Source organism: Psittacula echo (genome assembly GCF_963264785.1).
Source record: "Psittacula echo genome assembly, contig: SCAFFOLD_165, whole genome shotgun sequence".
Taxonomy (NCBI): Eukaryota; Metazoa; Chordata; class Aves; order Psittaciformes; family Psittacidae; genus Psittacula; species Psittacula echo.
The window spans coordinates 27074-41697 of NW_027664151.1; the positions used below are offsets into that span (position 1 = coordinate 27074).

The window sequence follows — 14624 nt, forward strand, 5'->3', positions numbered from 1 at the left end:
TATAGAGACAGTATAGAGACCCCTATGGACCCCTCTAGAGACATGACCGAGGCCGTGTCCCCATAGACCACCTATAGAGACAGTATAGAGACCCCTATGGACCCCTCTAGAGACATGACCGAGGCCGTGTCCCCATAGACCACCTATAGAGACAGTATAGAGACCCCTATGGACCCCTCTAGAGACATGACCGAGTCCGTGTCCCCATAGACCACCTATAGAGACAGTATAGAGACCCCTATGGACCCCTCTAGAGACATGACCGAGTCCGTGTCCCCATAGACCACCTATAGAGACAGTATAGAGACCCCTATGGACCCCTCTAGAGACATGACCGAGTCCGTGTCCCCATAGACCACCTATAGAGACAGTATAGAGACCCCTATGGACCCCTCTAGAGACATGACCGAGGCCGTGTCCCCATAGACCACCTATAGAGACAGTATAGAGACCCCTATGGACCCCTCTAGAGACATGACCGAGTCCGTGTCCCCATAGACCACCTATAGAGACAGTATAGAGACCCCTATGGACCCCTCTAGAGACATGACCGAGGCCGTGTCCCCATAGACCACCTATAGAGACAGTATAGAGACCCCTATGGACCCCTCTAGAGACATGACCGAGGCCGTGTCCCCATAGACCACCTATAGAGACAGTATAGAGACCCCTATGGACCCCTCTAGAGACATGACCGAGGCCGTGTCCCCATAGACCACCTATAGAGACAGTATAGAGACCCCTATGGACCCCTCTAGAGACATGACCGAGGCCGTGTCCCCATAGACCACCTATAGAGACAGTATAGAGACCCCTATGGACCCCTCTAGAGACATGACCGAGGCCGTGTCCCCATAGACCACCTATAGAGACAGTATAGAGACCCCTATGGACCCCTCTAGAGACATGACCGAGGCCGTGTCCCCATAGACCACCTATAGAGACAGTATAGAGACCCCTATGGACCCCTCTAGAGACATGACCGAGGCCGTGTCCCCATAGACCACCTATAGAGACAGTATAGAGACCCCTATGGACCCCTCTAGAGACATGACCGAGGCCGTGTCCCCATAGACCACCTATAGAGACAGTATAGAGACCCCTATGGACCCCTCTAGAGACATGACCGAGGCCGTGTCCCCATAGACCACCTATAGAGACAGTATAGAGACCCCTATGGACCCCTCTAGAGACATGACCGAGGCCGTGTCCCCATAGACCACCTATAGAGACAGTATAGAGACCCCTATGGACCCCTCTAGAGACATGACCGAGGCCGTGTCCCCATAGACCACCTATAGAGACAGTATAGAGACCCCTATGGACCCCTCTAGAGACATGACCGAGGCCGTGTCCCCATAGACCACCTATAGAGACAGTATAGAGACCCCTATGGACCCCTCTAGAGACATGACCGAGGCCGTGTCCCCATAGACCACCTATAGAGACAGTATAGAGACCCCTATGGACCCCTCTAGAGACATGACCGAGTCCGTGTCCCCATAGACCACCTATAGAGACAGTATAGAGACCCCTATGGACCCCTCTAGAGACATGACCGAGGCCGTGTCCCCATAGACCACCTATAGAGACAGTATAGAGACCCCTATGGACCCCTCTAGAGACATGACCGAGGCCGTGTCCCCATAGACCACCTATAGAGACAGTATAGAGACCCCTATGGACCCCTCTAGAGACATGACCGAGTCCGTGTCCCCATAGACCACCTATAGAGACAGTATAGAGACCCCTATGGACCCCTCTAGAGACATGACCGAGGCCGTGTCCCCATAGACCACTTATAGAGAGACACCTATAGACACCTATAGACATTCCCACAGACACATATAGAGAACACCTATAGACACCCCTATAGATACCTATAGATCCCCCAGCCACCCGCATCAAAAACCCCATCTATAAACATATCTATAGCCCCCCATAGACCCCAATAGATCCCTCCCCTAGACCCCCATAGCTCCCTATAGACCACCCCTATAGACCCCTATAGCCCCCCAAAGACGCCTCTAGCCCCTTATAACCCGCTATAGACCCCCCCGGATCCCTATACCCCCCATAGACCCCTATAGCCCCCCCCAGCCCCACCTTGGCATCCGCTGGGTACCCCTGGGCCAGGCAGTAGCGGCCCTCGACCAACTGCTTGGTGCGCTCGATCATCTGGCGCCCGAAGGCCGTCACGCTCTGGGGGGCAGAGAGCGATGCTGGGGGGCGCTATGGGGCGCTACGGGGCGCTACGGGGCGCTATGCAGTGCTATGGGTGCTATGGGGCGCTATGGGTGCTATGGGGCGCTATGGGGCGCTATGCAGTGCTATGGGTGCTATGGGGCGCTATGGGTGCTATGGGGCGCTATGGGGCGCTACGGGGCGCTATGCAGTGCTATGGGTGCTATGGGGCGCTATGGGTGCTATGGGGCGCTATGGGGCGCTACGGGGTGCTATGCAGTGCTATGGGTGCTATGGGGCGCTACAGGGCGCTATGGGGTGATACGGGGCGCTATGGGGTGCTATGGGGTGATACAGGGCGCTATGCAGTGCTATGGGTGCTATGGGGCGCTATGGGGTGATACGGGGCGCTATGCAGTGCTATGGGTGCTATGGGGCGCTATGGGTGCTATGGGGTGATATGGGTGCTATGGGGTGCTATGGGGTGATACGGGGCGCTATGCAGTGCTATGGGTGCTATGGGGCGCTATGGGGTGATACGGGGCGCTATGCAGTGCTATGGGTGCTATGGGGCGCTACAGGGTGCTATGGGGCGCTACAGGGTGCTATGGGGTGATACGGGGCGCTATGCAGTGCTATGGGTGCTATGGGGTGCTATGGGGTGCTATGGGGTGATACGGGGCGCTATGCAGTGCTATGGGTGCTATGGGGTGCTATGGGTCTCTATGGGCGCTATGGGTCTCTATGGGTCCCTATGGGTGCTATGGGTCTCTATGGGTCCCTATGGGCGCTATGGGTCTCTATTGGTCCCTATGGGCGCTATGGGTCTCTATGGGTCCCTATGGGTGCTATGGGTCCCTATGGGTCCCTATGGGCGCTATGGGTCCCTATGGGTGCTATGGGTCCCTATGGGTCCCTATGGGCGCTATGGGTCCCTATGGGCGCTATGGGTCCCTATGGGCGCTATGGGTCCCTATGGGTCCCTATGGGCGCTATGGGTCCCTATGGGTGCTATGGGTCCCTATGGGTCCCTATGGGCGCTATGGGTCCCTATGGGCGCTATGGGTCCCTATGGGCGCTATGGGTCCCTATGGGTCCCTATGGGTGCTATGGGTCCCTATGGGTCCCTATGGGCGCTATGGGTCCCTATGGGCGCTATGGGTCCCTATGGGTGCTATGGGTCCCTATGGGTCCCTATGGGCGCTATGGGTCCCTATGGTCTCTATGGGTCCCTATGGGCGCTATGGGTCCCTATGGGTCCCTATGGGTGCTATGGGTCCCTATGGGTCCCTATGGGCGCTATGGGTCCCTATGGGCCCTCTGTCTCACCTGGCTGACCTCCAGGCACGGCAGCCTCCCCGCCTGCGCCCCGGTGAAGCCGTAGACGGAGTTGGCGCTGACCTTGAGCGCCAGCTGGCGGCCGTGCAGCACCTGCCGGCGGGCCCCATCCTGCTCCTGCGCCAGCTCCTGCTTCACCCTGCGGGCACAGAGACACCATAGGGCCCACAGGGACCCATAGAGACCATAGAGCCCATAGAGCCCATAGAGACCATAGAGACCATAGAGCCCATAGAGCCCATAGAGCCCATAGAGACCCATAGAGACCATAGAGACCATAGAGACCATAGAGACCATAGAGACCCATAGAGACCATAGAGACCCATAGAGACCATAGAGACCATAGAGACCCATAGAGACCATAGAGACCATAGAGACCATAGAGACCATAGAGCCCATAGAGAGCCATAGAGCCCATAGAGACCCATAGAGACCATAGAGACCATAGAGACCCATAGAGCCCATAGAGACCATAGAGCCCATAGAGCCCATAGAGCCCATAGAGACCATAGAGACCCATAGAGACCATAGAGACCATAGAGACCATAGAGACCATAGAGAGCATAGAGATCATAGAGACCATAGAGACCCATAGAGACCCATAGAGACCATAGAGCCCATAGAGCCCATAGAGACCCATAGAGCCCATAGAGACCATAGAGACCATAGAGACCATAGAGCCCATAGAGACCCATAGAGCCCATAGAGACCCATAGAGACCATAGAGACCATAGAGACCATAGAGACCATAGAGACCATAGAGCCCATAGAGGCCCATAGAGCCCATAGAGACCCATAGAGACCATAGAGCCCATAGAGACCATAGAGCCCATAGAGCCCATAGAGACCCATAGAGCCCATAGAGACCCATAGAGACCATAGAGCCCATAGAGACCCATAGAGCCCATAGAGACCCATAGAGACCCATAGAGACCATAGAGACCCATAGAGACCATAGAGACCCATAGAGACCCATAGAGACCCATAGAGACCCATAGAGACCATAGAGACCCATAGAGACCCATAGAGACCCATAGAGACCACAGAGACCCATAGAGACCATAGAGACCATAGAGCCCATAGAGACCATAGAGACCCATAGAGACCATAGAGACCACAGAGACCCATAGAGACCATAGAGACCCATAGAGACCCATAGAGACCATAGAGACCATAGAGACCCATAGAGACCATAGAGACCATAGAGACCCATAGAGACCATAGAGACCATAGAGACCCATAGAGCCCATAGAGACCATAGAGACCATAGAGACCATAGAGCCCATAGAGACCCATAGAGACCATAGAGACCATAGGGACCATAGAGCCCCATAGAGCCCCATAGCACCCACAGCACCCACCTGCTCCGAGCCTCCAGCAGCCCCTCCAGCACCCTTGGGAGCAGCCCCCGGCGCACCCCAGAAGTGACGAAGAGCTCCCCCGAGGGCGTCCGGATGTAATCAGTGGGGCCCAGCCTGGGGATGGGAGACAGGGCATGGGCATGGGGATGGGGATAGGGGAGGGATACAGGGAATGGATGTGGGATGGGGTATGGGATACGGGCCATGGGGTATGGGGTATCCCCATTGGGCCTACCCGAAGCGCTGGGCGCCCCCCGGTGGCAGCAGGGTGCTATAGCAGAGGTTGTGAGCCATCATGATGGAGGGGTACAGGGAGCAGAAGTCCAGCGTCACGATGGGCACCTCGTAGTACCTGGGGGGGCAATGGGGGGCAATGGGGGAATGGGGGCAAAGGGGGAATGGGGGCTATGAGGGGTAATGGGGGAATGGGAGTAATGGGGGCAATGGGGGCTATGAGGGGTAATGGGGGAATGGGGGGCAATGAGGGGTAATGGGGGCAATGGGGGTAATGGGGGAATGGGGGCAATGAGGGGTAATGGGGGCAATGAGGGGTAATGGGGGTAATGGGGGCAATGAGGGGTAATGGGGGCAATGGGGGCAATGGGGGTAATGGGGGCAATGGGGGGTAATGGGGGCAATGGGGGCAATGGGGGTAATGGGGGTAATGGGGCAATGGGGGGCAATGAGGGGTAATGGGGGCAATGGGGGTAATGGGGGAATGGGGGCAATGAGGGGTAATGGGGGCAATGAGGGGTAATGGGGGTAATGGGGGCAATGAGGGGTAATGGGGGCAATGGGGGCAATGGGGGTAATGGGGGTAATGGGGGTAATGGGGCAATGGGGGGCAATGAGGGGTAATGGGGGCAATGGGGGTAATGGGGGAATGGGGGCAATGAGGGGTAATGGGGGCAATGAGGGGTAATGGGGGTAATGGGGGTAATGGGGGAATGGGGGCAATGAGGGGTAATGGGGGGCAATGAGGGGTAATGGGGCAATGGGGGGAATGGGGGAATGGGGGGCAATGAGGGGTAATGGGGCAATGGGGGTAATGGGGGAATGGGGGCAATGGGGGGTAATGGGGTAATGGGGGCAATGAGGGGTAATGGGGGCAATGGGGGTAATGGGGGCAATGGGAGCAATGGAGGGTAATGGGGGGCTCAGCCCCACACTCACCCCTTGAGGGGCTCAATCACGGTGGCCCCTTCATAGTCCTCCCCCCCCTCGGCCTTCACCACCGGCATCAGCAGATCCTCACTCATGGCCTGGCCCCATAGATGGGGGTCAGCACCCCACATGTGACCGCTATGGACCCATTGCCCCCACTGATAACCCAATGTCCCCATAGATAACCCATTGCCCCCATAGATAACCCAATGTCCCCATAGATAACCCATTGCCCCCATAGATAACCCAATGTCCCCATTGATAACCCATTGCCCCCACTGATAACCCAATGTCCCCATAGATAACCCATTGCCCCCATAGATAACCCAATGTCCCCATTGATAACCCATTGCCCCCACTGATAACCCAATGTCCCCATAGATAACCCATTGCCCCCATTGATAACCCAATGTCCCCATAGATAACCCATTGCCCCCACTGATAACCCAATGTCCCCATAGATAACCCATTGCCCCCATAGATAACCCAATGTCCCCATAGATAACCCATTGCCCCCATAGATAACCCAATGTCCCCATTGATAACCCATTGCCCCCACTGATAACCCAATGTCCCCATAGATAACCCATTGCCCCCATAGATAACCCAATGTCCCCATAGATAACCCATTGCCCTCACTGATAACCCAATGTCCCCATTGATAACCCATTGCCCCCACTGATAACCCAATGTCCCCATTGATAACCCATTGCCCCCACTGATAACCCAATGTCCCCATTGATAACCCATTGCCCCCACTGATAACCCAATGTCCCCATAGATAACCCATTGCCCCCATAGATAACCCATTGCCCTCACTGATAACCCAATGTCCCCATTGATAACCCATTGCCCCCACTGATAACCCAATGTCCCCATTGATAACCCATTGCCCCCACTGATAACCCAATGTCCCCATTGATAACCCATTGCCCCCACTGATAACCCAATGTCCCCATAGATAACCCATTGCCCCCATAGATAACCCAATGTCCCCATAGATAACCCATTGCCCCCATTGATAACCCAATGCCCCCATTGATAACCCATTGCCCCCACTGATAACCCAATGTCCCCATTGATAACCCATTGCCCCCACTGATAACCCAATGTCCCCATAGATAACCCATTGCCCCCATACATAACCCAATGTCCTCATAGATAACCCATTGCCCCCATTGATAACCCAATGTCCCCATAGATAACCCATTGCCCCCATTGATAACCCAATGCCCCCATTGATAACCCATTGCCCCCACTGATAACCCAATGTCCCCATTGATAACCCATTGCCCCCACTGATAACCCAATGTCCCCATTGATAACCCATTGCCCTCATTGATAACCCATTGCCCCCATTGATAACCCAATGTCCCCATAGATAACCCATTGCCCCCATTGATAACCCATTGCCCCCATTGATAACCCATTGCCCCCACTGATAACCCAATGTCCCCATTGATAACCCATTGCCCCCACTGATAACCCAATGTCCCCATTGATAACCCACTGCCCCCACTGATAACCCAATGTCCCCATAGATAACCCATTGCCCCCATAGATAACCCATTGCCCCCACTGATAACCCCATGTCCCCATTGATAACCCATTGCCCCCATAGATAACCCATTGCCCCCATTGATAACCCAATGTCCCCATAGATAACCCATTGCCCCCATTGATAACCCATTGCCCCCATAGATAACCCATTGCCCCCATTGATAACCCATTGCCCTCATTGATAACCCATTGCCCCCATTGATAACCCAATGTCCCCATAGATAACCCACTGCCCCCATTGATAACCCATTGCCCCCATAGATAACCCATTGCCCCCATTGATAACCCAATGTCCCCATAGATAACCCATTGCCCCCACTGATAACCCAATGTCCCCATAGATAACCCATTGCCCCCACTGATAACCCAATGTCCCCATTGATAACCCATTGCCCCCATTGATAACCCAATGTCCCCATTGATAACCCATTGCCCCCACTGATAACCCAATGTCCCCATTGATAACCCAATGCCCCCATTGATAACCCAATGTCCCCATTGATAACCCATTGCCCTCATTGATAACCCAATGTCCCCATTGATAACCCATTGCCCTCATTGATAACCCATTGCCCCCACTGATAACCCAATGTCCCCATAGATAACCCATTGCCCCCATTGATAACCCAATGTCCCCATAGATAATCCATTGCCCCCACTGATAACCCAATGTCCCCATAGATAACCCATTGCCCCCATTGATAACCCAATGTCCCCATAGATAACCCATTGCCCCCATTGATAACCCAATGTCCCCATAGATAACCCATTGCCCCCATTGATAACCCAATGTCCCCATTGATAACCCATTGCCCTCATTGATAACCCATTGCCCCCACTGATAACCCAATGTCCCCATAGATAACCCATTGCCCCCATTGATAACCCAATGTCCCCATAGATAATCCATTGCCCCCATTGATAACCCAATGTCCCCATAGATAACCCATTGCCCCCATTGATAACCCAATGTCCCCATTGATAACCCATTGCCCTCATTGATAACCCATTGCCCCCACTGATAACCCAATGTCCCCATAGATAACCCATTGCCCCCATTGATAACCCAATGTCCCCATAGATAATCCATTGCCCCCATTGATAGCCCAATGTCCCCATAGATAACCCATTGCCCCCATTGATAACCCAATGTCCCCATAGATAACCCATTGCCCCCATTGATAACCCAATGTCCCCATTGATAACCCATTGCCCCCATTGATAACCCAATGTCCCCATAGATAACCCATTGCCCCCATTGATAACCCAATGCCCCCATTGATAACCCATTGCCCCCACTGATAACCCAATGTCCCCATAGATAACCCATTGCCCCCATTGATAACCCAATGTCCCCATAGATAACCCAATGTCCACATAGATAACCCATTGCCCCCATTGATAACCCATTGCCCCCATAGATAACCCATTGCCCCCATTGATAACCCAATGTCCCCATTGATAACCCATTGCCCCCATTGATAACCCAATGTCCCCATTGATAACCCATTGCCCCCACTGATAACCCAATGCCCCCATAGATAACCCAATGTCCCCATAGATAACCCATTGCCCCCATTGATAACCCAATGTCCCCATTGATAACCCATTGCCCCAATGATAACCCAATGTCCCCATAGATAACCCATTGCCCCCATTGATAACCCAATGTCCCCATAGATAACCCAATGTCCCCATTGATAACCCAATGTCCCCATAGATAACCCAATGTCCCCATTGATAACCCAATGCCCCCATAGATAACCCATTGCCCCCATTGATAACCCAATGCCCCCATTGATAACCCATTGCCCCCACTGATAACCCAATGTCCCCATTGATAACCCACTGCCCCCACTGATAACCCAATGTCCCCATTGATAACCCAATGTCCCCATTGATAACCCATTGCCCCCACTGATAACCCAATGTCCCCATTGATAACCCATTGCCCCCATTGATAACCCATTGCCCCCACTGATAAGCCAATGTCCACATTGATAACACCCCAATGCTCCCAGCCTCATAGCACCCCATAGCCCCCCATAGCACCCCATAACCACCCCATAGTGCCCCATAACCACCCCACAGCCCCCCATAGCACCCCATAACCACCCCATAGCCCCCCATAACCACCCCAAAGCCCCCCATAGCACCCCATAACACCCCATAGCCCCCCATAATCACCCCATAGGCCTCCATAACCACCCCATAGCCCCCCATAACCACCCCACAGCCCCCCATAGCACCCCATAACCACCCCATAGCCCCCCATAACCACCCCAAAGCCCCCCATAGCACCCCATAACCACCACATAGGCCCCCATAACCACCCCATAGCCCCCCATAACCACCCCACAGCCCCCCATAGCACCCCATAACCACCCCATAGCCCCCCATAACCACCCCAAAGCCCCCCATAGCACCCCATAACCACCCCATAGCCCCCCATAGCACCCCATAACCACCCCATAGCACCCCATAACCACCCCATAGCGCCCCATAACCACCCCAAAGCCCCCCATAACCACCCCATAACCACCCCATAGCCCCCCATAACCACCCCATAGCCCCCCATAACCACCCCATAGCCCCCCATAACCACCCCATAACCACCCCATAGCCCCCCATAACCACCCCATAACCACCCCATAGCCCCCCATAACCACCCCATAACCACCCCAAAGCCCCCCCATAACCACCCCATAACCACCCCATAGCCCCCCATAACCACCCCATAGCCCCCCATAACCACCCCATAGCCCCCCATAACCACCCCATAACCACCCCATAGCCCCCCATAACCACCCCATAACCACCCCATAGCCCCCCATAACCACCCCATAACCACCCCAAAGCCCCCCCATAACCACCCCATAACCACCCCATAGCCCCCCCTAACCACCCGCTAGCGCCCCGTAGCGCCCCCGAGGCCGCGGCGCGCGGCACGCACCTGCCGCAGCAGCTGGGACACCACCTTGACCTGCTGGCCGCGGGTGAGGAGGTAGCTGAGCGGGACGCCCGTCACCCGCGCCATCTCCACGTGCGTCACCAGCACCATGAGCTTGGCCAGCAGGCGCAGCGGCAGCACCGTGTCCTTGAGGCAGTAGAGGGCCAGGCGGCGGCGGCTCTGCTCCGAGCCGTGCTGGGGACGGGAGCGTGGCCATGGGATATGGGATATGGGATATGGGGTATGGGATATGGGGTATGGGATATGGGATATGGGATATGGGATATGGGATATGGGGTATGGGATATGGGGTATGGGATATGGGGTATGGGATATGGGGTATGGGATATGGGGTATGGGATATGGGATATGGGATATGGGATATGGGATATGGGGTATGGGATATGGGGTATGGGGTATGGGGTATGGGATATGGGGTATGGGATATGGGGTATGGGGTATGGGGTATGGGATATGGGGTATGGGATATGAGGTATGGGGTATGGGGTATGGGATATGGGGTATGGGGTATGGGGTATGGGGTATGGGGTATGGGGTATGGGATATGGGGTATGGGATATGGGGTATGGGATATGGGGTATGGGGTGTGGGGTATGGGATATGGGGTATGGGGTATGGGATATGGGATATGGGGTATGGGGTATGGGGTATGGGATATGGGGTATGGGATATGGGGTATGGGGTATGGGGTATGGGGTATGGGGTATGGGGTATGGGATATGGGGTATGGGATATGGGGTATGGGGTATGGGATATGGGGTATGGGGTATGGGGTATGGGGTATGGGGTATGGGATATGGGGTATGGGATATGGGGTATGGGGTATGGGGTATGGGGTATGGGGTATGGGATATGGGGTATGGGGTATGGGGTATGGGGTATGGGATATGGGGTATGGGGTATGGGATATGGGGTATGGGGTATGGGATATGGGGTATGGGGTATGGGGTATGGGGTATGGGATATGAGGTATGGGATATGGGGTATGGGATATGGGGTATGGGATATGGGGTATGGGGTATGGGGTATGGGGTATGGGATATGGGGTATGGGATATGGGGTATGGGGTATGGGATATGGGGTATGGGATATGGGGTATGGGGTATGGGGTATGGGATATGGGGTATGGGGTATGGGATATGGGGTATGGGATATGGGGTATGGGGTATGGGGTATGGGGTATGGGGTATGGGGTATGGGATATGGGGTATGGGGTATGGGATATGGGGTATGGGATATGGGGTATGGGGTATGGGGTATGGGGTATGGGATATGGGGTGTGGGATATGGGGAATGGGGTATGGGATATGGGGTATGGGGTATGGGGTATGGGGTATGGGATATGGGGTATGGGATATGGGGTATGGGATATGGGGTATGGGGTATGGGATATGGGGTATGGGATATGGGGTATGGGGTATGGGGTATGGGGTATGGGATATGGGGTGTGGGATATGGGGTATGGGGTATGGGATATGGGGTATGGGATATGGGGTATGGGGTATGGGGTATGGGATATGGGGTATGGGATATGGGGTATGGGGTATGGGATATGGGGTATGGGATATGGGGTATGGGATATGGGGTATGGGATATGGGGTATGGGGTATGGGATATGGGATATGGGGTATGGGGTATGGGATATGGGGTATGGGATATGGGGTATGGGGTATGGGGTATGGGATATGGGATATGGGATATGGGATATGGGGTATGGGGTATGGGGTATGGGATGTGGCTCCACCTGCAGGTCTGGTGATGATCCCATGGGGAACGTCCTCCTTCTGCTCCTGCAGGAAGTGGAAGCTGACGGCGTTGAGCGTGTACGAGCGGAGCTTGTGGTCCCGGAGCAGCACCTGCAGCACCCATAGGGTAATGTGGGACCATAGGGACGGTCATAGGGACCCAATGCATCCCATACCCCATACCCCATATCCCATATCCCATACCCCATATCCCATACCCCATATCCCATACCCCATACCCCATACCCCATACCCCATATCCCATATCCCATATCCCATACCCCATATCCCATACCCCATACCCCATATCCCATACCCCATATCCCATACCCCATATCCCATATCCCATACCCCCATACCCCATACCCCATACCCCATACCCCATACCCCATATCCCATACCCCATATCCCATATCCCATACCCCATATCCCATACCCCATACCCCATACCCCATATCCCATATCCCATATCCCATATCCCATACCCCATACCCCATATCCCATACCCCATACCCCATACCCCATATCCTATACCCCATACCCCATACCCCATATCCCATATCCCATACCCCATATCCCATACCCCATACCCCATACCCCATACCCCATATCCCATACCCCATATCCCATATCCCATACCCCATATCCCATACCCCATACCCCATATCCCATATCCCATATCCCATATCCCATACCCCATACCCCATATTCCATACCCCATACCCCATACCCCATATCCTATACCCCATACCCCATACCCCATATCCCATATCCCATACCCCATATCCCATATCCCATACCCCATATCCCATACCCCATACCCCATATCCCATACCCCATACCCCATATCCCATATCCCATACCCCATATCCCATATCCCATACCCCATATCCCATACCCCATACCCCATATCCCATACCCCATACCCCATATCCCATATCCCATATCCCATACCCCATATCCCATACCCCATACCCCATACCCCATATCCCATACCCCATATCCCATACCCCATACCCCATATCCCATATCCCATACCCCATACCCCATACCCCAATCCCATATCCCATACCCCATATCCCATATCCCATGCCCCATATCCCATACCCCATACCCCATACCCCATACCCCATATCCCATATCCCATACCCCATACCCCATATCCCATATCCCATATCCCATACCCCATATCCCATACCCCATATCCCATATCCCATATCCCATACCCCATACCCCATACCCCATACCCCATATCCCATACCCCATACCCCATACCCCATATCCCATACCCCATATCCCATATCCCATACCCCATACCCCATACCCCATACCCCATACCCCATATCCCATACCCCATACCCCATACCCCATATCCCATATCCCATACCCCATACCCCATATCCCATATCCCATACCCCATACCCCATACCCCATACCCCATATCCCATACCCCATACCCCATATCCCATACCCCATACCCCATACCCCATACCCCATATCCCATACCCCATACCCCATACCCCATACCCCATACCCCATACCCCATATCCCATACCCCATACCCCATACCCCATACCCCATACCCCATATCCCATACCCCATATCCCATACCCCATATCCCATACCCCATACCCCATACCCCATACCCCATACCCCATACCCCATATCCCATACCCCATATCCCATACCCCATATCCCATACCCCATACCCCATACCCCATATCCCATACCCCATACCCCATACCCCATACCCCATATCCCATACCCCATATCCCATACCCCATATCCCATACCCCATATCCCATACCCCATACCCCATACCCCATATCCCATACCCCATACCCCATATCCCATATCCCACACCCCATACCCCATATCCCATATCCCATACCCCATATCCCATATCCCATATCCCATATCCCATATCCCATATCCCTCACCTGCAGCATGTCCAGGATCACCCTCCCTTCCGCACTCAGCATCTTCCCCTCCCTGCGCCCCAGCTGCCGGGACTGGAACGTTGCATCCCGGAGCTCCGAGCGGCGCCCCAGGATGCGGCCCAGGAATGGGAACGAATCCACCTGCGGGACACAGGGGACGGGGCTCTATGGGCTCTATGGGCTCTATGGGGCTCTATGGGCTCTATGGGCTCTATGGGCTCTATGGGCTCTATGGGCTCTATGGGGCTCTATGGGCTCTATGGGCTCTATGGGGCTCTATGGGCTCTATGGGCTCTATGGGCTCTATGGGCTCTATGGGGCTCTATGGGCTCTATGGGCTCTATGGGGCTCTATGGGCTCT

General features: G+C 54.5%; 1 protein-coding gene across 1 annotated transcript in view; it reads right to left on the reverse strand.

Annotated features, from left to right (window-relative positions):
* Positions 1–14404, reverse strand: part of LOC308232759 (DNA polymerase delta catalytic subunit-like) — a gene marked incomplete at its 5' end in the record, with an annotated part of 29781 nt that extends 15377 nt beyond the window's left edge. The window contains 9 exon segments of the mRNA XM_080639990.1: positions 2107–2202; positions 3514–3661; positions 4884–4997; positions 5119–5235; positions 6057–6145; positions 10561–10752; positions 12323–12331; positions 12333–12434; positions 14264–14404. Of these exon segments, the coding sequence (XP_080496116.1) occupies positions 2107–2202; positions 3514–3661; positions 4884–4997; positions 5119–5235; positions 6057–6145; positions 10561–10752; positions 12323–12331; positions 12333–12434; positions 14264–14404 (1008 nt within the window).
* Between the last annotated feature and the right edge of the window lie 220 nt (positions 14405–14624).